Source organism: Balaenoptera acutorostrata, chromosome 3 (genome assembly GCF_949987535.1).
Source record: "Balaenoptera acutorostrata chromosome 3, mBalAcu1.1, whole genome shotgun sequence".
Taxonomy (NCBI): domain Eukaryota; kingdom Metazoa; phylum Chordata; class Mammalia; order Artiodactyla; family Balaenopteridae; genus Balaenoptera; species Balaenoptera acutorostrata.
This window is the reverse complement of record NC_080066.1, coordinates 139,781,007-139,806,013: the sequence shown is the minus strand read 5'-3', so window position 1 is coordinate 139,806,013 and position 25,007 is coordinate 139,781,007. Positions and strand designations below refer to the sequence as shown.

The following is a 25,007-nucleotide window of genomic DNA, read 5'->3' as shown; positions in this document are numbered from 1 at the left end:
GGTGTGGAGGAAAGGGAACACTCTTGCACTGTTGGTGGGAATGTAAATTGATACAGCCACTATGGAGAACAGTATGGAGGTTCCTTAAAAAACTACAAATAGAACTACCATACGACCCAGCAATCCCACTACTGGGCATATACCCTGAGAAAACCATAGGTCAAAAAGAGTCATGTACCAAAATGTTCATTGCAGCTCTATTTACAATAGCCAGGACATGGAAGCAACCTAAATGTCCATCGACAGATGAATGGATAAAGAAGATGTGGCACATATATACAATGGAATATTACTCAGCCATAAAAAGAAATGAAATGGAGGTATTTGTAATGAGGTGGATGGAGTTAGAGTCTGTCATACAGAGTGAAGTAAGTCAGAAAGAGAAAAACAAATACAGTATGCTAACACATATATATGGAATCTAAGGGGGAAAAAAAAAAAAAAAAAAGGCCATGAAGAACCTAGTGGCAAGACAGGAATAAAGACACAGACCTACTAGAGAATGGACTTGAGGATATGGGGAGGGGGTGGGGTGAGATGTGACAGGGTAAGAGAGTGTCATGGACATATATACACTACCAAATGTAAAATAGATAGCTAGTGGGAAGCAGCCGCATAGCACAGGGAGATCAGCTCGGTGCTTTGTGACCACCTAGAGGGGTGGGATGGGGAGGGTGGGAGGGAGGGAGATGCAAGAGGGAAGAGAAATGGGAACATATTGTATATGTATAACAGATTCACTTTGTTATAAAGCAGATGCTAACACACTATTGTAAGGCAATTATACTTCAATAAAGATGTTTGAAAAAAAAAAAAAAAAGGATACTTGGAAAAAAAAGATTTTTTTTGGCAGAGATTTTATTGAAAATTTTTAAGGTTTCTGAATTGAAGTATATGAAAAGAAAATGAATAGATTATATGGAAACAGACCATGTTAAATATTAAAATAAAATAGCACAAAGTTTGAAAATACTATAAAATTTAATATTTCAAATAAATATATATACATTATGTAACCTTCAGTAGGATCCATTATCTTGACTTAAAAACACTGATATGTGTATCTTTTAAGCATGTAAAAATTACATAGTTGTTGACTTCTCTAAGGCAAGTCACTTATCACACATTTAAGAAAGCATTAAAAAATTCATTATATAATCTTACACAAATGTTTTATATTTACCAAAGCCTACCACACTCAATAGGGCACAAATATTGGCCAACTAATTCTAACTTTTATGTTAGACATAAAGTTGTTGTTTTAAACCATTAAGATACCTAAGAGAATCAACTTTATAGAGCTTAGCTTTTCTTAAGCATCTGACTTGTGGGAGGAGAGACAGAAGTCCAGTGAAGTTATGAGGAATCATATTGTTAATTTTCTAGACATCTCATTTGCTCACAATACAAGTTAAAATGGGCTCTAAAACAAATGTATATGGAGAGGTTTTGAAGAATAAATTGGATATCCCAGGGGAGGATCAGCCGCTTGTACTGTAAGGTTTCTTAAAAGTAGTGGATGAGCTTGTATACTATAACGTTCCTCATCATCATTGGTGGCATAAAGCAATTCCCATGAAAGATTGGCCCACTGACCTCTAACAGCTTCAGCATTTAACTTCCCAACTTGGATCAATAATTCTTGAAGGGTAAGTACTCTCCCAGTGTAAACTCCCTGTAAAGAATAAACGAGGTGGGAGGGAAAGAAAAAGAAAAGAGATTATATTCAGGCCTTTATTTATAAAATTAGAGAAAAATTCCATTGTAGTTAGGCAAACTTAAACAGAAAGTAGTGTATCAAAATGTACACGAGTTGCTTGTCTTCAGAATCAAGAATCACATCTATCTGATTGCTCTCCAAATAAGTGCAAGAGAAAAAAATTTTCTGATAGCCACTGCACTCACTTCTCTTTACTTTCCTCTCTATTCCCTCATCCCGTCTGGCCTCAGCAATGCATAAGTCATAAATACTAGTCAGTGAACAATCATCCAATAGGCTCTTTTCAAAAGCAGCTTTATTGAGATATAATTCACATTCCATATAATTTACTGATGTGAAATGTATAATTCAATGACTTTTTAGTATGTTCAGATACGTACAACTATCTCCACAATTGTAGAATATTTTCATGACCTAAAAAAGAAACCTTGTACTCTTTAGCTATTATCCTCCTATCCCTTAATTTCCCCAGTCATTAGCAACCACTAATGTATTTTCTAATCTAATGTATTGATTTGCCTCGTCTTGGAGATTTTACATGAATGGAATCGTGTGGTTTTTCGTGACTGGCTTCTTTAATTCAGCATGTTTTCAAGGTTGATTCATGTTGTAGCATGTATCAAGTAATTCACTCCTTTTTATGGCCAAATAATATTCCATTGAATGAATATACCACTATTTGTTTATTCATTCATCAGTTGATGGACAGTTGGGTGTGTCCATCTTTCAGCAATTATGAATAATGCTGCTCTATTTGAATTTTCATGTGGATTTATGTTTTCATTTATCTTGGGTATATAGGAGTGGAATTACTGGATCATATGGTAACTCTATGTCTAGTTGAGAAAATGGTAGTTCCGAAGTGGTAGTACCATTTTACATTTCTGCCAGCACTGTATCAGAGTTCCAATTTCTCCATATCCTCACCCACGCTTATTATCTAACTTTTTGATTTTAGACATCCTACTATGAAGTGATGTCATTGTGGTTTTGATTTGCATTTTGCTGATGATGAATGATGTTGAGCATCTTTTCATGTGCTTATTGTTCCATTTGTATATTTCCTTTGAAGAAATGTCTATACGATCCTTTGTTATTTTTAAATTGGGTTAAGTTATGCTATTTATGGTCTAGCCCTCTAGTATATTTTTCACTTAGTTCTTTTTTATAATTTCTATCTCTATTGATATTCTTTCTCTATTTGATGTGAGATTGTCATCATACCTTCCTTTACCTCCCTTTTTAAATTGAGATATAATTGACATATTAGTTTCAGGTGTACAACATGATTCAGTATTTGGATATATTGTGAAATAATCACAATAAGTCTAATTAACATCCATCACTTCTTGACATGAGAACTTTTATTACCTACTCTCTTAGCAATATAACAATATACAATCAGTATGATTAACCATACTGTGCATTGCATCCCCAGGTCTTATTTATTTTATAACTGGAAGTTTATACCTTTACCAATTGCACCCACTCCCACCCTCTGGCAACCACCAATCTGTTCTCTGTGTCTGTGAGTTTGGTTTTTTTCTTTTTAATTTTTTAGATTCTACATATAAGTGAGATCAAATGATATTTATCTTTGTCTGACTTATTTCACTTAGCATAATACCCTTAAGGTTTATCCACTTTGTCACAAATGGCAAGATTGCCTTTTTTATGGCTGAATAATACTGCAGTGTGTGTGTGTGTTTTCTTTATCCATACATCCGTAGGTATACAGGTTATTTCCATGACTTGGCTATTAAAAATAATGCTGCAATGAGCATGGGGGTGCAGGTATGGTTCTGAATTAGTGTTTTCATTTCCTTTGAATAAACATTCAAAATTGAAATTGCTGGATCATATGGTAGTTCTATTTTTAATTTTTTGAGGAACATCCATATTGTTTTCCATAGTGGCTGCATTAATTTACATTCCCACGAAAGAAGGATCCCCTTTTCTCCACATCTTAGCCAACACGTTATTTCCTGTCTTTTTGATAAGAGCCATTTTAACAGGTTATGAGGTGATAGTGGTTTTGATTTGCATTTCCCTGATGATTGGTGATGTTGAGAACCTTTTCATGTCCCTGTTGGCAAACTGTATATCTTCTTAGGAAAAATTCATATTCAGTCTACTCAGATCCCCTGCCCATTTTAAAATCAGACTTTTTTGTTTTTGCTATTGAGTTATATGAGTTCTTTATATATTTTAAAACATAATAACCCCTTATTAGATATATGTTTTACAAATATTTCTCCCACTTTGTAGACTGTCTTTTCGTTTTGTTGATGATTTCCTCTGCTGTGCTGAATGAAGCTTTTTATTTTTTAATTTAATTTTTTTTTTTTTTGCTGAGCCACACAGCATGTGAGATCTTAGTTCACCAACCAGGGATCGAACCTGTGCCCCTGCAGTGGAAGTGCAGAGTCTTAACCACTGGACTGCCAGGGAAGTCCCTGAATGAAGCTTTTTAGTTTGAAGTAATCCCACTTGTTTATTTTTGCTTTTGTTGTCAAATCCAAAAAATCATTACCAAGACTGATGTCAAGGAGCTACCACCTATGTTTTCCTCTAGGAGTTTTATGGTTTCAGGTCTTACATTTAAGTCTTTAATCCATTTTGAGTTAACGTTTGTGTACAGTGTTAAGACAGTGGCCCAGTTTTCATAACACCATTTATTGAAGAGACCATCTTTCTCCCATTGCATATTTTTGGCTCTTTTGTCATAAATTAATTAACCATATATATGTGGGTTTATTTCTGGGCTCTCTATTCTGTTCCATTGACCTATGTATCTTTTTTTATGCCAATACCATACTGTTTTGATTACTATGGCTTTGTAATATAGTTTGAAATCAGGAAGCATGATGCCTCCAGTTTTGCTCTTTCTCAAGATTGCTTTGGCTATTTGGGATCTTCTGTGGATCCATACAAAGTTTAGGATTGTTTGTTCTATTTCTGTGAAAAATGCCACTGGGATTTTGACAGGGATTGCACTGCATCTGTAGACTGCTTTGGGTGGTATGGACACCTTAACAATGTTAATTCTTCCAACCCATGAGCCTGGAATATCTTTCCATTTATTTGTGTCTTCAGTTTCTTTCATCGATGCCTTATAGTTTTTAGTGTCTTTCACATTCTTTTAAAAATTTACTCCTAGGTCTTCCTAACTTGCCTTTCTGAAAGTTCATTATTAGTGTGTAGAAATGCAACATATTTCTGGATATTAAGTTTGTATACTGCAACTTTACCAAATTCATGGATGAGTTCTAGTAGTTTTTTGGTGGTGTCATTAGGATTTTCTATGTATACTATCACATCACCTGCAAACAGTGACAGTTTTACTTCTATCTTTCCAATTTCGATTCCTTTAATTTCTTTCTCTTCTCTGGTTGCTGTAGCTAGGACTTCCAATACTATGTTGAATAAAAATGGTGAGAGTGGAAATCCTTGTCATGTTCCTTATCTTAGAGGAAATACTTTCAGCTCTTCACCACTGAGTATGATGTTCGCTGTAGGCTTCTCATATATGGCCTTTATTATGTTGAGGTATGTTCCCTTTATACCCACTCTGTTAAAGAGTTCTTATCATAAATGGATGTTGAATTTTGTCAAAAGCTTTTTCTGCATCTATTGAGATGATCATATGATTTTTTAAAAAATTGAAGTATAGTTGATTTACAATGTGTAAGTTTCAGGTGTACAGAAAAGTGATTCAGTTATACATATTCATAAATACATATATACAATATATTCTTTTTCAGATTCTTTTCCATTATAGGTTATTACAAGATATTGAATATAGTTCCCTGTGTGATATAGTAGGTCCTTGTTGTTTATCTATTTTACATATAGTAGTGTGTATCTGTTAACCCCAAACTCCTAATTTATCCCTCCTCCCCTTTCCTCTTTGGTAAAAATAAGTTTGTTTTCTATGTCTGTGAGTCTATTTCTGTTTTGTAAATAAGTTCATTTGTATTATTATTTTAGATTCCACATATAAGTGATATGATACTTGTCTTTCTCTGTCTGACTTACTTCACTTAGTATGATAATCTCTAAGTCCAAACATATTGCTGCAAATGGCATTATTTCATTCTTTTTATGGTTAAGTAATATTCCACTGTGTATATATATGTATGTATGTATATGTATGTATGTGTGTATGTATATATATGTGTGTGTGTGTAAATTGGGTTGGCCAGAAAGTTCGTCTGGGTTTTCCCATAACATCTTACAGAAAAACCTGAACAAACTTTTTGGCCAACCCAATATATACTACATCTTCTTTATCCATTCATCTGTCGATGGACATTTAGGTTGCTTCCATGTCTTGGCTATTATAACAGTGCTGTTATGAACACTGGGGTGCATGCACCTTTTTGAATTAGTGTTTTTGTATTTTCCAGATATATGCCCAGGAGTGGGATTGCTGGATGATATGGTAACTCTAGTTTTAGTTTATTAAGGAATTTCTATATTGTTCTCCATAGTAGCTGTACCAGTTTACATTCCACCAACAGTGTAGAAGGGTTCCGTTTTCTCCACACCCTGTCCAGCATTTATTCTTTGTAGACTTTTTGACGATGACCATTTTGACTGGTGTGAGGTGACATCTCACTGTAGTTTTGATTTGCATTTCTCTAAAAATCAGCAGTGTTGAGCATCTTTTCATGTGCCAGTTGGCCATCTGTATGTCTTCTTTGGAGAAATGTCTATTTAGGTCTTCTGCCCATTTTTTGATTGGGTTGTTTGGTTTTTTGATATTGAGCTGTATGAGTTTGCATATTTTTGGAAATTAATCCCTTCTCAGTCTCATTGTTTTGCAAACATTTTCTCCCAAACCATAGGTTGCCTTTTAGTTTTGTTTATGGTTTTCTTTGCATGAAAAAGCTTTTAAGTTTAATTAGGTCCCATTTGTTTATTTTCCTTTGTTCATTTCCATTGTTCTAGGAGACAGATCCAAAAAATTTGCTGCAATTTATCTCAAAGTGTTCTGCCTATGTTTTCCTCTAGGAGTTTTATAGTATCTGGTCTTAAATTTAGGTCTTTAATCCATTTTGAGTTTATTTTTGTATACAGTGTTAGAGAATTTCTAATTTCATTTTTTTATATGCAGTTGTCCAGCTTTCCCAGCACCACTTATTGAAGAGAATACCTTTTCTCCATTGTATATTCTTGCCTCCTTTGTCGAAGATTAATTGACCATAAGTGTGTGGACTTATTTCTGAGCTTTCTATCCTGTTCCATTGATCTGTGTGTCTGTTTTTGTGCCAGTACCATACTGTTTTGATTACTGAAGCTTTATAGTATAGTCTGAAGTCAGGGAGCATAATTCCTCCAGCTCGTCCTTCTTTCTCAAGATTGTTTTGGCTATTCAGGGTCTTCTGTGTTTCTCCATACAAATTTTAAAATTATTTGTTCTAGGTCTATGAAAAATGCCATTGTTAATTTGATAGGGATTACACTGAATCTGTAGATTGCCTTGGTTAATACAGTTATTTTAACAATACCGATTCTTCCAATCCAAGAACACGGTATATCTTTCCATCTGTGTTGTCTTCAATTTCTTTCATCAGCATCTTACAGTTTTCAGAGTACAGGTCTTTTGCCTCCTTAGGTAGCTTTATTCCTAGGTATTTTATTCTTTTTGATGCAATGAAAAATGGGATTGTTCCCTAAATTTTTCTTTCTGATATTTCGGTTTTTTGTGTATAGAAATGCAACAGATTTCTGTATATTAATTTTATATCCTGCGACTTTACCAAATTCACTAATGAGTTCTAGCAGTTTTCTGGTGGTGTCTTTAGGGTTTTCTATGTAAAGTATCATGTTATCAGCAAACAGTGATAGATTTACTTCTTCCTTTCCAATGTGGATTCTTTTTCTTTCTTTTTCTTCTCTGATTGCTGTGGCTAGGACTTCCAAACTATGTTGAATGAAAGTGGAAAGAGTGGGCATTGTCTTGCCTGCAAGTCCTTGTCTTGTTCCTGATCTTAGAGAAAATGCTTTCAGCTTTTCACCACTAAGTATGATGTTAGCTGTGGGTCTGCCATATATGGCCTTTATTATGTTGAGGTATGTTCCCTCTATGTCCCTACTTTCTGGAGAATATATTTTTTTTATCATAAATGGATGTTGAATTTTGTCAAAATCTTTTTCTGTATCTATTGAGATATGTTTTTTTTTACTTAATTTGTTAATGTGGTGTATCACACTGATTGATTTGCAGATGTTGAAAAATCCTTGCATCCCTGGGAAAAAATCCCACTTGATCCCGGTGTATGATCCTTTTAATGTACTGTTGGGTTCAGTTTGCTAGTATTTTGTCGAGCATTTTTGCATTTATATTCATCAGTGATACTGCCTGTAGTTTTCTTTTTTTGTGATATCTTTGTTTTTAGAATAGTTTCAGAAGAATAGGTGTTAACTCTTCTCTAAATGTTTGGTAGAATTCACCTATGAAGCTATGGTCCTGGACTTTTATTTGTTGGGAGTTTTTAAATTACTGATTCAATTTCAGTACTGGTAATTGGTCAGTTCATATTTTCTATTTCTTCCTGGTTCAGTTGTGGGAGACTGCACCTTTCTTAGAATTTGTCCATTTCTTCTAGGTTGTCCATTTTACTGGTGTATAGTTGCTCACAGCACTATCTTATGATACTTTTTGTTTCTGTAGTGTCAGTTGTAACTTCTCCTTTTTCATTTCTGATTTTACTGATTTGGGCCCTCTCCCTTTTTTTCTTGATGAGTCTGGCAAAAGGTGTTATCGATTTTACTTATTTTTTCAAAGAACCAGCTCTTAATTTCATTGATCTTTTCTATTTTTTTAGTCTCTATTTTATTTATTTCTGCTCTGCTCTTTGTTTCTCTCTCTCTCTCTCTCTGTTTCTTCTAACTTTGGGTTTTGTTTGTTCTTCTTTTCCTAGTTCCTTTAGGTGTAAGGTTAAGTTGTTTGAGATTTTTCTTGTTTCCTGAGGTAGGCTTGTATTACTATAAACTTCCCTCTTAGAACTGCTTTTGCTGCGTCCCACAGATTTTGGATCATTGTATTTTCATTTTCATCTGTCTCTAGGTATTTTTAAAATTTCTTCTTTGATTTATTCAGTGATCCATTAGTTTCTCAGCAGTATTTAGCCTCCAGGTGTTTGTGATTTTTGCAGGTTTTTTCTTGTATTGATTTCTAGTCTCATATTGTTGTGGTTGTAAAAGATGCCTGATATGATTTCAGTTTTCTTAAATTTACTGTGACTTGATTTGTGGTCTAGCATGTGATCTATCCTGGAAAATGTTCCATGTGCACTTGAAAAGAATGTGTATTCTGCTGCTTTCAGATGGAATGTTCTGTATACACCTATGAAGTCAATCTGGTTTAATGTGTCGTTTAACACCAGTGTTTCCCTATTGATTTTCTGTCTGGAGAATCTGTCCATTGATGCAAGTGGGGTAAAGTCCCCTACTATTATTGTGATACTGTTAATTTCTCCCTTTATGTCTGTTAATATTTGCTTTAAGTATTTAGGTTCTTCTATGTTGGGTGCATAATATTTACAATTGTTATATCGGTTTGTTGGATTGATGCCTTGATCATTATGTAATGTCCTTCTTTGTCTTGTTACAGTCCTTGTTTTAAAGTCTCTTTTGTCTGATATAAGCATTGCTAACCCAGCTTTCTTTTGGGAAAACAACCCCATTCACAATTGCATCAAAAAGAATAAAATACCTAGGAATAAATCTAACTAAGTAGGTAAAAGACCTGTACTCATAAAACTATAAGACATTGAAGAAAGAAATAGAAGATGACACAAACAGACGGAAAGAGATACTGTGTTCATGGATTGGAATAAATAATATTGCTAAAATGACCATACTACCCAAGGTAATCTACAGACTCAATGCAATCCCTATAAAAATACCAATGGAATTCTCCACATAACTAGAACAAATAATCTAAAATTCGTATAGAAACACAAAAGACCCCAAATAGTCAAAACAATCTTGAGAAGAAACAAAGCTGCAGGTATCACATTCTCTGAATTCAAAATATATTACAAAGCTACAGTAATCAAAAGTATGGTACTGGCAAAAAAACAGTACATAGACCAATGGAACAGAACAGAGAGCCCAGAAACGAACCCACACATATGTGGGTGATTAATCTATGACAAAGGGGACAAAAACATACAGCGGGAAAAAGACAGCCTCTTCAATAAACGGTGTTGGGAAAACTGGACAGCTACATACAAATGAATGAAACTGGAGTACTCTCTCATATCATACACAAATTCAAAATGGATTAAAGACTTAAATGTAAGACCTGAAACTATAAAACCTCTAGAAGAAAACACAGGCAGTAAGTTATTTTACATGAGACTTAGCAATACATATTTTTGATATGTCTCCTCAGGCAAAGGAAACAAAAGCAAAAATAAACAAATGGGACTACCTCAAACTAAAAAGCTTTTGCACAGTGAAGGAAACTATAAACTAAACGAAAAGGCCACTTACTGAATGGCAGAAGATATTTGCAAATAATATACCTGATAAGGCATGAATGTCCAAAATATACAAAGAACTCATACAACTCAACATCAAAAAAAAAAACAACCCGATTTAAAAATGGGCAGAGGACTTGAATAGACATTTTTCCAAAGAAGATGTATAGATGGCCTAAAGGCACATGAAAAGATGATCAACATCACTGATCATCAGGGCAAGGCAAATCAAAACCTCAATGAGATATCACCTCACACCTCTCAGAATGGCTATTATCAAAAAAACAACGAATAACAAGTGTTGGTGAGGATGTGGAGAAAAAGGAACCCTCATGCACTGTTGGTGGGAATGTAAATTGGTGCAGCCACCATGAAAAACAGTAAGGAGATTCCTCAAAAAATTAAAAATAGACCTACCATATGATCCAGCAATTCTGCTCCTGGGTATTTATCTAATTAAAAGAAATATAGGACTTCCTTGGTGGCGCAGTGGTTAAGAATCCACCTGCCAATGCAGAGGACACGGGTTTGAGCCCTGGTCTGGGAAGATCACACATGCCATGGAGCAACTAAGCCCGTGTACCACAACTACTGAGCCTGTGCTCTAGAGCCCGTGAGCCACAACTACTGAGCCTGAGTGCCACAACTACTAAAGCCTGCGTGCCTACAGCCCATACTCCGCAACAAAGAGAAACCCCCTCAATGAGAAGCCCGCGCACCACAACAAAGAGTATCCCTCGCCCCCTGCAACTAGAGAAAGCCTGTGCACAGCAACAAAGAACCAATTGAGCCAAAAATAAAAAATAAATAAATTAAAAAAAAAAAGGATAAGAAATATATGCACCCCTACGTTCATTGCAGCATTACTTATAATAGCCAAGATATGGAAGCAACTTAAGTGCCCATCAATAGATGAATGAATAAAGAAGATGTGGCATATATACAATGGAATATTAATCAGCCATAAAAAAGAATGAAATCTTGCCATTTGTGACAACATGGATGGACCTAGAGGCTATTATGCTAAATGCAATAAGTCAGACAGAAAAAGATAAATATGATTTTGTTTATATTTGGAATCTAAAAAACAAAACAAATGAACAAAAATTAAAAAAAAAAAAAACCAGAAACAGAGTTATAGACACAGGAAACAAACAAGTGGTTGCCGGAGGGGAGGGAGAAGGGGAAGGGGATGGAGAGAGGAAAGAAATAGGTGTGGGAGATTAAGAGGTACAAACTTCCAGTTACAAAAAAAATTTATTCCTAGGTATTTTATTCTTTTGATGCAATTGTAAATGGACTGTTGTCTTAATTTCTCTTTCTGATAGTTTGTTATTACAGAGTATAGGGTTTTCTATATACAATATCACATCATCTGCAAATAGTACCAGTTTTACTTCTTCCTCTCCAATTTGGATGCCTTTTATTTCTTTTTCTTAACTAAAGTGCTCTGGCTAGGACTTCCAATACTATGTTGAATACAAGTGGTGAGAGTGGGCAACCTTGTCATGTTCCTGATCTTAGAGGAAATACCTTCAGCTCTTCACCACTGAGTATGATGTTAGCTGTGGGCTTCTCATATATGGCCCTTATTATGTTGAGGTAGGTTCCCTCTATAACCACTTTGTTTCCCACTTTGTTTAGTTCTTTAATCATAATTTCCTTCAGTCCTTTGAACATATATATAAAATGGTTACTTTGATATCTTTGTTAAACCTGACATGTCGTTGATCTCACAGGCCATTTCTGTCATGTCCCCCCTCCCACCACCCTACACATGGGTCAGACTTTCTTGTGATTTTTTTTTGTTCTTTTTTTTTCATATCGCCTAATTTTTGTTGAAAACTGGACATTTTAGATAATACTGCAATGATTCTGGGTACTGATCCTCTCTACTCCACACCCCAGGGCTTGTTATTATTATTTGCATATTTGCTTAGTGAATGGCTGGATGACTTTAGTGAAGTTAATCCTACCTCCTGTTCAATTGTGAAGTCTTTGATATTGCTCCTCAGGGAGTACAGCCTTGTTGAGTGCCCACAGTTATGATGGGATGGCAGTAGTTTTGGCAAGGTTCTCTTTGTTAAATGCTCACACCCAGCTGGTTGCTCTACATTTTCAACAATGACCTGGGACCTAAATTGCTCCAGAGTGATCCAATTAAATTTGGGCTCCTTTGAAAGAACAGTTTTGGAGGTCAGTGTTTGAGATTTGTTTTGACCCCAGGAGGGCTCTCCTCTGCTGTTTCTTTCCCTGGTTCTCTCTGTTAATCTACCTGGCCTACAGTTCAGCTGAGACCTCTAATGATTTTACCAACTGCCTCTAGTAACTTTCACCACCACCTCCACTGTTTTTTGAGGAACATCTTAAGCTTCAGTGTGTCCACACTATGTGCAAATGAAGTCACTTCCTTTGGTAAGAGATCTAGAGCTTTTTTTTTAATGGTCTGCTTCTCCCAGTAGGCAGAATCTCTGAGCCAGAGCACTGGAACTGGGGGGTAAGACAATGGCGCACTTCTGAGTAACACCTATGCTTCAGGACATGTGTTTGGTAGAGGGGGAGCAGTAAACTCAGGTCTTCTTGGCTTGCCTCTCCCACTGTGGAACCTCCACAGACAAGGGGGATCAGGCCCTGCTATTGTCAGTGGCACCAGGCCCAGGTAAAGCCTCCATCCAACAAGTTGGGGGTGGCCAGAAGGGAGTTCCAACCTCTTGATTACACAGGCCCAGAACCAAGCCTCACAATAGGCAGGTGGGAGTAAGATGAGAAATGCTGAAGTCCTTCCTCTTCTGGGAAAACAGTCCTCCAACTGGGAGCTGAGGGGAGAGGGAGCCCTGTGTTCTTGGCCATACCAGTCTGAGTGGAGTTTCTGTCTTGCTGAGCTGGGAGGGAATGGGTCTTGGTTCAAATAATGTAGTCTCTAACTGTTCTTAGGTTTTAGAAGATTTTCTTTAATAAATGTTTATTTGCTGTATGCCCTTAGGACCATTTCTAAGACTTTAAATGGTTGTTTTTTAAAAATAACTTTCATCATTTTCATTGGGAAGCACATGTGCAGTAACACCACATGTGGAACCCACAATAAGCTCATAACACTGAATCTTTCATATTGTGCACACTCAATGACATTTTAAATGCAAGAGAACAAGTACTAAATCTTAAAAAAGGCATTCCTTATTTACAGTCTCTCTGAATTTTCACAAGTCAGACTTGCTTACAAATTACAAATTAATTTTTCTTCTAGGATTCAAATCCAAAGTAATAATTCATACACTTGAATTTGCCATATAAATACAACCCATTTAGTCAAATATGCTATAGCAAATTACATTTACTTGACTATCTTATAGCTCAGTTACTGCATAATAGCTACACAACATTCTTTATTGGCTCCTATTAGCTTTGCAAAAGTAAATAATCAGTCATTCTAGGACTGGATTATGTTGGCCATAAAGTCATGATTACAAATACCTTAATACTATAATTAATATATTTATACCTAGAATGTTATCTCTATCACTTAGGTTAAATACTTTATAACTGATTTCTATTCTTTAAGGTTAATATACGAAAATGTTTAAGAACACATTTTTAACCTTACCATATTAGGATCATACCCCAGAGAAAACAAGTATGGTTTTTCCTGTAAAATTGCTTCCTTCCACTTTTCATCAGATACCAAACCAATGTACCAGTCACTTTCATACTCTTCAAGGCAGTTAGTCAGCTCTTTAAAGTCTTCTATTGGACCTAAACTCACTTTATCAATCATTAGTTTCAGAGTATACCTAAAAAATGGAGAAACCAAGAATTTTAGAATTTTTAAAATCAACTTTATAGATGAAATAGATTTTTAAAGACACTGAACTGAAATCATACATATTTCAGAAAAAAAGATCTGGGAGAAATGATAAGAGTTAAAGCAAAACAATCCAGTAAGCCATACAAAAAATAGGTTCTCCACATAAACAAAAAGAAAGTACAAATTTAAGTGTGCTCCCGATATAATCAGAGTACATACCAAGCATTTTTCATTTTTTGGAAAGTGAATATTTTTTAAAATTAGAAATGAAAGAGCATCTCCTTCTAGTTTATAAAAAAATCAACATTTTTTGGCCAATGTTACAACTTGTATGTAATCAAAATGCATTACCTGAAAGCTTTTAGGGCTAGTTGGAACAGTTCTGGCTTTTCTGTGAGCCAATCCAAGGCAAGAGACCAAGGGAAAACACCACTGTAGACTCTCAATATATGACCAGGACTAGGAATCATATTGTCTACTCCAAACAAACTAAAATAACAAGTCATTACTGCATGAACATAAAAGTCTTTTAAAACTCTGTCCTTTGCAATTTCTTCCACTACATCTGCGGCATTTTCTTCTGAATGAAAACATTCCAACTGCCTTAAAACAAAGTGGTACCAGTCTTCTGGAAATAATGAGCTCATCTCCTTCACTTTGGAATTAGGCAAACAATTAGATATCCACTCTTCAGGTAAGCTTAACAAGTGAGAATGAGAACAACTGAACTCCATGAGAGGGATGTATGCCATGGCTTCTTGTTTTCCTTTGTCAGTAGCAGGGTATCCCAGTGCAACTGCTTGGTAAAGACTATTTTCAGTAACTGTGCCTGCAGAATGTTTACCAACCCTCTGTGATTCCACTGATCCTGGAATAGGCAAATTTATACCTGGCAAAACTTTCAACTGATCTCTTTCTTCTTTTCCTTTTTTGATAGTTGGCTCTTCACCAAAAACATCATCAGACCAGTCATCCAAATTTTCTGAATTTAAACTATCTGTGTCTTCTGGGGATTCAGTTTGTGGTGAAGTATTCAAAGCAGGCAGGATTATTAGCGATGCTTTCCCTTTATTTTCAGTTTTGTGAACATTTTCCTGCACGTTGGACCTTCTGGAACAGTACTGAAGAAGTATCCACACAAGTACTTTAACAAGGTCACCTTTAAATTCTTTTAAGTTGTCATGGGAATCAATTATGCCAGACAGGACATTCCTGGCATCAGAATAGAGTTTCACAGGCAAAACAGTATAGGGTGTCAAGACATTTCCAAAGTGTTCATTAATGGAACATACTCTTGCATATTCTTCTTGTTCAAAGGCACCTTCAAAAACTTCGTCAACTCTTCGAGCTTCAGCAGTATGACAGGAGGTCTCTTGCAATTCTAACCCCTAAAGAGGAAATAAGAAAATACTTGAGTTTATGATCACTTATTACACAGAGAAACGTAACTAGTTTTGTAAATGCTCATGGATTGGATTCTCAAAATAAAAATATGTAAAATGCAAAAAAAGTCTTTAACCCAAGAGCTACACCTTAATTCAAACTTAATGACACTTAATACATTTGATGTTGGATACAGATATGAAAAATAATGCTATATTTCTAAAGAAATTTTAGAAATTCCACTGGAAATTGGCAAAACAATTTTAATGAGTATGACCATAATTTTAAGACTGTACGTCAAGGTTGAATCACACTTGTTAAAAACTTTTAAAAATTATACAAATTTGGGGGGGAGCAAAATTGGAACTACACAATATGCACATTAGCTTTGTATCCTTTCCATCCTACTTTATATGAGAGCAGTATTCTACTATATGGATATGCCATAATTTATCTAACCATTCCTTTGTTCCAATTAAAAAAATTATAATAATGTAAAAATAATACAGATTTATATATTTGATTATTGTCTATCTCCTCCAACTACAATATAAACTCCACAGGGCAGCTCTCTTTTGGTTACTACTGTATCCTCAGTGCCTAAACTAGTACCTGGCACACAGTGAGGGAAGCAACAAATATATGCTGAAAGAATGAATATTATGAATACATCCTTATATAAATTTTAAACCCATTTTAATTACTTCGCTAGAAGGAATCACTTGAAGAGGATACATCAGGTCACTGTTTACTATTATTATTATTATAATTATTGCTTATTTATTTATACATCTTTACAAAACTACCAGTGATTTTAATAAAAGGCAATGCTGTTAGGTTGTATTATGATCCAGGGAAAGAACACGGAATGTGACATCAGAATCTGCTTTTACATCATGGCTCTGCCAGATGCTAGTACACAATCTTGAGTAGGTCACTTACCCCCTGAGATTCCTTTTGCTTCTCTTTCAAAGAAAAATAACCCTGGCACATAGGGTTGTGAAGAGTAAAGCAAGTAATGAAAGTGCCTTGTCAAATTCAAAGTGTTATATAAATGTTAGTAGATGGTATAGCTAAGCAAGCTTGTGTCCGGAAAAATGAAAAAGAAAGAAAAAAAGACTGCCACCAAAAAGTATACTTTTATGTTTCAGACATTACATGAAAAAAAAAAAAAAGTATACTTTTATATCATATATTTCATGGAGCACAAAAGATCAATAAAAGGACCCACATTATTAGGTATTATAAAACTGTACCATTAAAAAAATAGAACTAAATTAAGCAATGAAAATGTCCTCCATATTCTGCATGATTTTTTGCCTTCTCCTACTTGTACATGTTAGACTAGAGCAGTAGTTCTCAAACTTTAGGTGAGTCAGAATCACTGGAAGGCTTGTTAAAACACAGACTGCTGGGCACTCCCCCCGAGTTTCTGATTCAGTAGGTCTGGGGTGAGGCCTAAGAATTTCCATTTCTAAAAAGTTCCCAGGACATGTTAAAATTACTGATCTGGAGAACTGCATTTTGAGAACCACTGGACTAAAGGAACAGCTTTTTAGTCACCAGCAATTTTATCCAATCTGCACTAAGACAAAAAAATTCATTCATTCACTACTCATTCAACAAATATTTATTAAGGGCCTACTATGTGCCAGGCACTGTTCCAGGGGCTCAGGATATATTCTCCAAATAAAGACAGAGATCCTTGCTCTTGTAACATTTATATTAGAGAGTGGAGGAACACAGGTAATCAACAATAAAATTAATAAGTAAATTACATAGTTTGCTAGAAGGTATAAGTGTTATGAAAATAGAGAACAAGTAAAGCAAGCAAGGAGGACTGGAAGTGCAGGCAGGAATGGGAGTGGGCATTCAGTTTTAAATAGGATGCCCACAGTAGACCTCATTGGGGAGGTGACATTTGAGCAAAGCCTTAAAGGTGGTGATGGAGTTAGCTGTGTGGCTGTCTGAAGGAAGAGTGTTCCAGGCAGAGGGAACAGCCAGTATGCTGGAGTAGGGTGAGATGGTTAAAGTAGCAGATGAGACCAAATAGGGAGCCTGACCATTTAGGGCCTTGGCTTTTACTCTGAACGAAAGAAGATATCCACTGTAGGATTTTGAGTAGGGAAGTGACATGATCTGACTTAGATTTTAAAGATCATTCTGGTTGATAATAGGCTGTAGGGGGCCAGAGGCAGAAGCGGAGAGACCAATTAGGAAGCGATTGCAGCTATCCAGCAAAGAAATGAAGGTGGCTGAAAGTAGGGTGGTGAGAAGTGGTGGGATACAGGATATGACTCAAAGGCAGAGCCAACAGGATTTCTTGTTGGATTGGATGTGGGGTATAGAAGTAAACAAGGAGTCAAATATCACTGGACTAAAGCCCAAATGTTTTTGATCTGAGCCACTAGAAGGATGGAGTTGTCAGCAAGGACTGGGGCAGTGTGATATTAACAGGTCAAGGAAAAGAGAAGGAACCATCAAAGGAGACTGTCAAGGATTAATCCGTGAAACAAGTGAAGAGATGAACTCTGTCAAATTCTGCTGACAGGTCAAGAATGGGTCTGAGAATCAATCCTTGGATTTAGCAATGCCACAGCCATTGGAGACCTTGACAACAGCAGCTTTTACTAGAGTAATAGGTAATAGGGTCAAAAACCTACAGTAAGTTGAAGAGAAAAATGGAAGAAATGAAATTGGAGACATGATTATAAGTGACTCTAGTAAGGCATTTTGCTCTGAAAGGAGAAAAACAGGGTATTAGCAGGTAAGGGCAGTGGGGTCAAAAGAAGGTTTTTATATTAAGTTGAGAATGCTTATATGATATAGGAGTGAAGAAAATATTACTGAGTCACCTTTTTGAGATGCTCAACTAGATAGGGATAAGAAGAGTAAGACTGGATGAAAAAGGGGCAAGTGTATTTTGTTACTATGCTCTATCATACAGTCAACACTAGTCTGTCTATCAATATGTGCATATTGAAATATACTTTAACAATTCTAAGTGTTTTCACAAGTAAAAAAATACTCTTCCAAAGTGAGCTATTAATTCTCTGATGTGTGCATAACAAAATTTTTACACATGTACTAGAGAGGTTTCAAATGCACATTGACCTTAATGTTAATACAGCAATAAGTATAGCCACATTCTAGAATCATTATCCATATTAAACGATCCTGAAAACGGCCCAAGTAATGAGACCCAGGTAAGAGGAGACCTAAAACAAATTAGAAAAAAAAAGTAAGTAATTGTTCAAGCTTGTTTTATTTTGCCACGTGAATCTTTAAAATTAATAACACACTTGGAACTAATTAATAATTCTTTCTAACCTCTTTTTACGTCAAGAATACAAACAACTATCCATTGCATATCAGGAGGCATTAAATTAAGCTCTTTACAGGAACAGTTGGAAGAGAAAATCTACAGGTGATAATTTATAAGAATTAAGAATATATTTTCCAGAAAAACAACAAATTAGAACCTGTTATGTAAAACCCTAAATACATGTTAAATATATTAGGAAAATATATTAAATATATAAAAGCCAACTTCACATTAATGATTTAAAACATTTTGGACATTTTTATATACATGCCTATAAAAGTGTTTTGTGGTGTTAAAAATTTACATAAAGTGCTATCTACCACATTGTACAAATACTCTTAAAACTTAGTTTTTCTCTCAACATTGTCTCTGAGACATTATGTATTGACTACAAAGCTCCTTCACTGTAACTATACTGAGAATTCATTGTATGAATATAGCTGAATTTAAATATTCATTTCCCTGATAACAAACATTTCAGATGTTTTCCAATTTTTCACTATTATAAATAATGCTGTATAAATTATCTTTGTACAAGTCTGCTTGTACAATGTATTACGTAGAGTTAACATAGCAGAAATAACTGCTGTCTGTTGAAAGGCCTGCTTACAAAGTTGGCCCTTGGCTGGAAACTGGGAACTTGTATTTCAAAAGAGCTCTCACCACCCTAACTGATAAACAGTCTCGCATTGTGCCTAAACTGTCTGTGCAAAGAATACAGTTTATACTGAGCACTTGCTTTCCTTTTGGGAGTCTGGAATTTTGGTATTTGGTAGGCAGCGGGTGCCTACATGACCAGCCCTCAATATAAGCCTTAGGCATTGAGTCTCAAATAAGCTTCCCCAGTAGTCAACATATCACACATACTGTCACAACAAGGTGCTGGGGAATGTAGCACATTCTGTGTAACTCCACTGGGAGAGCAGGCCTGGAAGCTTTCACCCAGTCTCTCACCCCATGTGACTTTTCCTTTGCTGTATTTGTTCTGCATCCTTTTGCTATACTAAATCTTAGCTATGAGCACAACTATATGCTGTCCTATGTGTCCTCCTAGAAAATCATCAAATTTGGGAATGGTCTTGGGGACCCTCAAGACACACGTGCAAGAGTTTCTCTAGAATTGCAATCACTGGATCATGGAATCTAAAACTGTAATCCCTAGGCCATGGGATATGTACATCTTTACTACAGACTATTAAGTTTACTCTTCAAGGTAGCTGTATGAATTTACACATTCCCTTTCAACAGGGTTTGAGAGTTCCTGTTCCCCACTCCCTAGCCAATATTTGTTAATGTCAGACTTTTTTAACATTTTTGTCAATCAGATGTGTGTGAAATGTTACCTCACTGTTTTCTGTTTTTCCCCCAGGAAATACTTTACAACACACTTACTGGTTGAATATAATTGATTTGATAATAACGTATAATTTCTACCTTATTACTAAGGTATTTATTATTTCAGATGTGAGTTTAACCTTACAGGCATTTTAAAAAGTGGCATTGCACTATATAATAAAAATTAATTGGAACTGTATGAAAGTATTAAAAGTGTAGAATATTTCCTATAAGAAAGGAAAATGTTCATAAAAAATTTGTATTACAAAAATAAAATTTTTCCTAAATTATCTCACTTAATAGATAATTAGAAAAGTTCAACCCAAATAAACATTTCATTAAAATTCTAATTTTAAATTGCTACTCTCTGCCAGGGGAGTCAGTCTGCTAGGAAGTCACTGGACATACCTAAAACAAGTTCAGGGGCTAAAGCATACAGTAGGAGACAACACACTATTGTCATCGGCTTGTACTTTATCTAAAACCAACCTTGAGAAGTACAATATAGCTGAATTTACAGTTAGTGTATGATGAAATTATAAAATTATCACAAAATTATAATTATAATATTAGTTCATTCTCATCAAAATTCTTGCTAATATGCGTATAGCACTTCATTTTGGGAGGTTACCGATCACTGACCAAAGCTTTTATGGTACCTTACCCTCTAACCTTGTCAGACAAGTTGCTAGACATTAACTAATAAGATACAAGCAAACTCCTTTAAGCTCTTCAATCTTATATTTATATAATGCTAGTTTTCACTCTTTATGGGCCTAAGCTGTTACATCTACTTGACATGAACTCATTAAAATTCATGAAAATTTTGGGATAAGGTGTTTTCATGTTTCATGGAGGGACTATAACTTGATTTTAGTCAAGAAAATGTTTTTTAAAAATTGTCAAAAAAAAAAAAAATTGTCAAATAACCTAAATGAAATTTTCACTTGGTATTTTTATTTTATAACTTTATTTCCCTCAAAATAAGGAGTAGGAGATATACTTCTTCATATTTAGTCTTTCTGCCTGCACATCAAAGTATTAGAATCTGTATAACAGTTGGATCAAAAAATTGTTTTTCTGTTGTTCATTTTTTTGTACTTTAAATACATTTGTGAGGATTTCTTAAGCACAACCCATTTACTTACCTAAACTTCCAGCTGCCATTGCAGACTGCAGGGCAGTGTTCAAACTCGGGACCATCTGGTAGTAGTACACTGTATCTGCACACACACAGGCTGTGGTACCCACAACTCCTGGCCAACTCTGAATAGGTCGAGGAAACCCCACCAAGAACAAAGGAAGGGTGAAGAGGGGGAGTAAGGGAGAAGAGAGTAGTGTAGAAAAAACTATGAAGACCAACATGAATGGAGAGAAGACAATGTTGAGTACACATAAAGTGGTGGTTGATTTTCTACGTTTTTTCTCTGTCCATGATGCCAAGAGTACGGTCACAGCAAACTGCAATTTAGAGATGAACTGAATCAGACGATCACGCATGATACCAACCTGCAGAGACATAAAAATGAAGTTTTTATTCTGAAATACCTTTCATAAATTTTCAAGATCATATAAGAAAAACAGTATAATTTTATTACTGCTCCAATATTTTTAAGGAAATAGCCCTTATGTAAGATCCTTTGTTATAATTTTCTCCAATCTCACAATTAATAAATGAGACTACATTTTTAAGTTTCAGCTCTCTTAAAAAAACAGTAGTACTGGGGCTTCCCTGGTGGTGCAGTGGTTGAGAGTCTGCCTGCTAATGCAGGGGACACGGGTTCGAGCCCTGGTCTGGGAAGATCCCACATGCCGCAGAGCGGCTAGGCCCGTGAGCCACGACTACTGAGCCTGCGCGTCTGGAGCCTGTGCTTCGCAACAAAAGAGGCCACGATAGTGAGAGGCCCGCGCACCGCGATGAAGAGTGGCCCCCACTTGCCGCAACTAGAGAAAGCCCTCGCACAGAAACGAAGACCCAACATAGCAACCAATCAATCAATCAATAAAAATAAATAAATAAATCTTAAAAGCAGAAACCTACCACTTAAAAAAAAAAAAAAGGGCTTCCCTGGTGGCGCAGTGGTTGAGAATCTGCCTGCTAATGCAGGGGACACGGGTTCGAGCCCTGGTCTGGGAAGATCCCACATGCCGCGGAGCAGCTGGGCCCGTGAGCCACAATTACTGAGCCTGCGCGTCTGGAGCCTGTGCTCCGCAACAAGAGAGGCCGCGATAGTGAGAGGCCCGCGCACCGCGATGAAGAGTGGTCCCCACTTGCCACAACTGGAGAAAGCCCTCGCACAGAAACGAAGACCCAACACAGCCAAAAATAAATAAATAAATAAATTAAAAAAAAAAAAAAAAAAAAGTAGTACTAAAGAGAACAGAGTGCTGTCTATCTTAAGGTTGATTAAGCTTTGCATTACATGCTTGTTAAGTCATGAGAACTAGCAGTAGTAAACAGTTAAGCAACTATCCTTAATTTATCCTTATTTTAGAGAATATTTTACAGATTAAGAAACAGACATCATGCCATAAGACAAACCTCAATAGACTGAAATCATACTAAGTGCATTCATACAAATCATGAAAAGTATGTTCTTCAGTCAAAACTGAATTAAATCAACAATAGAAAGAAATCTGGAAATTAAAAGACAAATTCCTAAATAACCAACAGGTCAAAGAAGAAATCACAAGATAAACAAGAAAACATTTTCAGATGAATGAAACACACACCAAAACTTGTGATACAGCAAACCCAGCCCTCAGAGGGAAATTTATAGTTACAAATGCCTATATTGAAAGAGCAGAAAGATCTTAAACCAATAACCTAATTTTCCACCTTAGGAAACTAGAAAACAAAGAGCTATTAAATCTCAAGTAAGCAGAGGTAAGGAAATAATAAAGATTGGAGTGGAAATTAATAAAACAGAGAATAGAAAAATAATAGAGAAAAATCAATGAAACCAAAAGCTGTTTTTTTTGAGATCAGCAAAACTGACAAACCTTTAGCTAGACTGACCAAGAAAAATACATAGAAGACTCAAATTACTAAAATCAGGAAGGAAAGAGATAACATTGCCAGCAATCTTACAGAACAAAATAAAAAGAATAAGAGAATATTATGAACAACGGTATGCCAATAAATTAGATCACTTAGATGAAACCGACAACTTCCTAGAAAAAGACATAAATTACTGAAACCAACTCAAGAAGAAATAGAAAATCTGAATATACCTATAACAAGTAGAGAAATTGAATTAACAATTTAAAAGCTACCCAAAGAGAAAAGCTGAGGCCCAGATGGCTTCTATACTACAAAATATTACATAGTACAGAATATTTTAAGATACATACTGAATACTACAAACATTCAAGATTATTGATATGAAATTCCCAACTCATTCTATGAGGTCACTGCTATTCTGATACCTAAACCAAAGATAAGAAAAGAAAGCCACAAATATATACATCAGACAAAAATTCTCAACAAAACACTAGCCAACTGAATCCTGCAACATAAAGACAAGACTATACACCAAGACTGAGTGAGATTTATTACATGAATGCAAGATTGGTTTAACAACTGAAAATCAATATATCACACCATGTTAGTAGATTAAAGAACCAAAACCACATGACTATTTCAATAGACACAGAAAAGGCAAAATCCAACACCCTCCATGATAAAAAAATTTAACTAGGAATAAGAGGGAACTAAAAGCAGGAATGGTAAAAGACAGACATCAACTTAATGGAGAAAGACTGAATGCTTTCCTCGTAAGATATCCACTCTTACCTCTTCTATTCAACATTATACTGGAGGTTCTAGCCAGGGCAATTGGATAAGAAAAAGAAATGAAAGACATCCAGATTGGAAAGGAAGAAGTAAAACTATCTTTACTATATCTAATTTGCAGATGACATGATCTCATATACAGAATATCCTAAGAAATCCACTAAAAATCTATTAGAAACAATAAAATATTTCAGTGAGGTTTCAGGATATAAGATTAACATTAACTAATCAATTGCAGTTTATACTTGAGCAATAAACAACCCAAAAAATTAATTAAGAAAACAATCTACTTATAATATCATCAAAAAGAATAAAATACTTAGGAATAATATTTAATAAAAGTGTAAGACTTGTATACATACACTGAAAACTACAAAACAATGTTGAAATAAAGAAGATATAAACATGAAGACATGTCATGTAGATGAAGGGGAAGAATTAATATTTTTAAGACAGCAACGAAGCCAAATCTAGCCTCTGTATCCCAACACTGAATTGAGTCTCGGAGACAAGAGTTTTGGGTGAAGTAGAAAAGAATAGCTTTATTGCTTTGCCAGGCAAAGGGGGCCACAATGGGTTAATGTGCTCAAAACTGTGTGTCCCAAACCCGGGGGTGGGGATGGTGGAGGTGGGGTGAGGAGTTTTATAGTCAAGGGGAGCAGGGTTGCTGGTAAGGATCAGGGTGCCTTGCTGCATTCCTTCAATCCAAAGATCATCTGGCATCAGGTGATGACGGGCAAACTGTGACCTTCTCTGGAAATGAAGAGTGCTTCATCAAGTAGTTAACACCTTCCATTTGGTGGGGGTTTTAGTTCTGCAGAAGAGCTCAAAGATATTGTTATGTGTATCCCTTGAGTGGCAACCAGGACCCTGCTCCCAAGGCTGCACTATTGTTTCTTGACTGCTCCTCACTTGTCTCTCCATCCTCTCCCTTCCCCAATTAGCAACTGTTTGAACCTGCCCTTTGGAACTCAGGGAAGGGAACACAGAAAGGCTTTTGTGCCCAGGAGCCCCACAGGGTCCTGCTCAGTTTCAGCAATATTCCCCAAATTTTATCTACAGATCCAAGGCAATCCCTATCAAAGTCTCAGATGCCTTTTTGAAAAACTTGAAAAGCCAAAACCAATATTTCTATGGTAACACAAAGGTAC

The 25,007-nt window shown here is 35.7% G+C and overlaps 1 protein-coding gene across 9 annotated transcripts in view; it reads right to left on the bottom strand.

Annotated features, from left to right (window-relative positions):
* Positions 1 to 862: 862 nt before the first annotated feature.
* Positions 863 to 25,007, bottom strand: part of PCNX4 (pecanex 4) — a 43,385-nt gene continuing 19,240 nt past the window's right edge. For 8 of the 9 annotated variants that reach the window (XM_007192942.3, XM_057544627.1, XM_057544625.1 and 5 more), the window contains 5 exons: positions 21,209 to 21,569; positions 18,515 to 18,618; positions 14,369 to 15,405; positions 13,817 to 14,003; positions 864 to 1,675 (listed from right to left, as the gene is read on the bottom strand). In XM_007192942.3, the coding sequence (XP_007193004.2) occupies positions 1,424 to 1,675; positions 13,817 to 14,003; positions 14,369 to 15,405; positions 18,515 to 18,618; positions 21,209 to 21,569 (1,941 nt within the window). In that variant the 3' untranslated portion in view covers positions 864 to 1,423. Of the gene's footprint in view, positions 1,676 to 13,816; positions 14,004 to 14,368; positions 15,406 to 18,514; positions 18,619 to 21,208; positions 21,570 to 25,007 lie in introns of all 9 variants that reach the window. The other variant, XM_007192943.3, reaches the window with a different exon arrangement.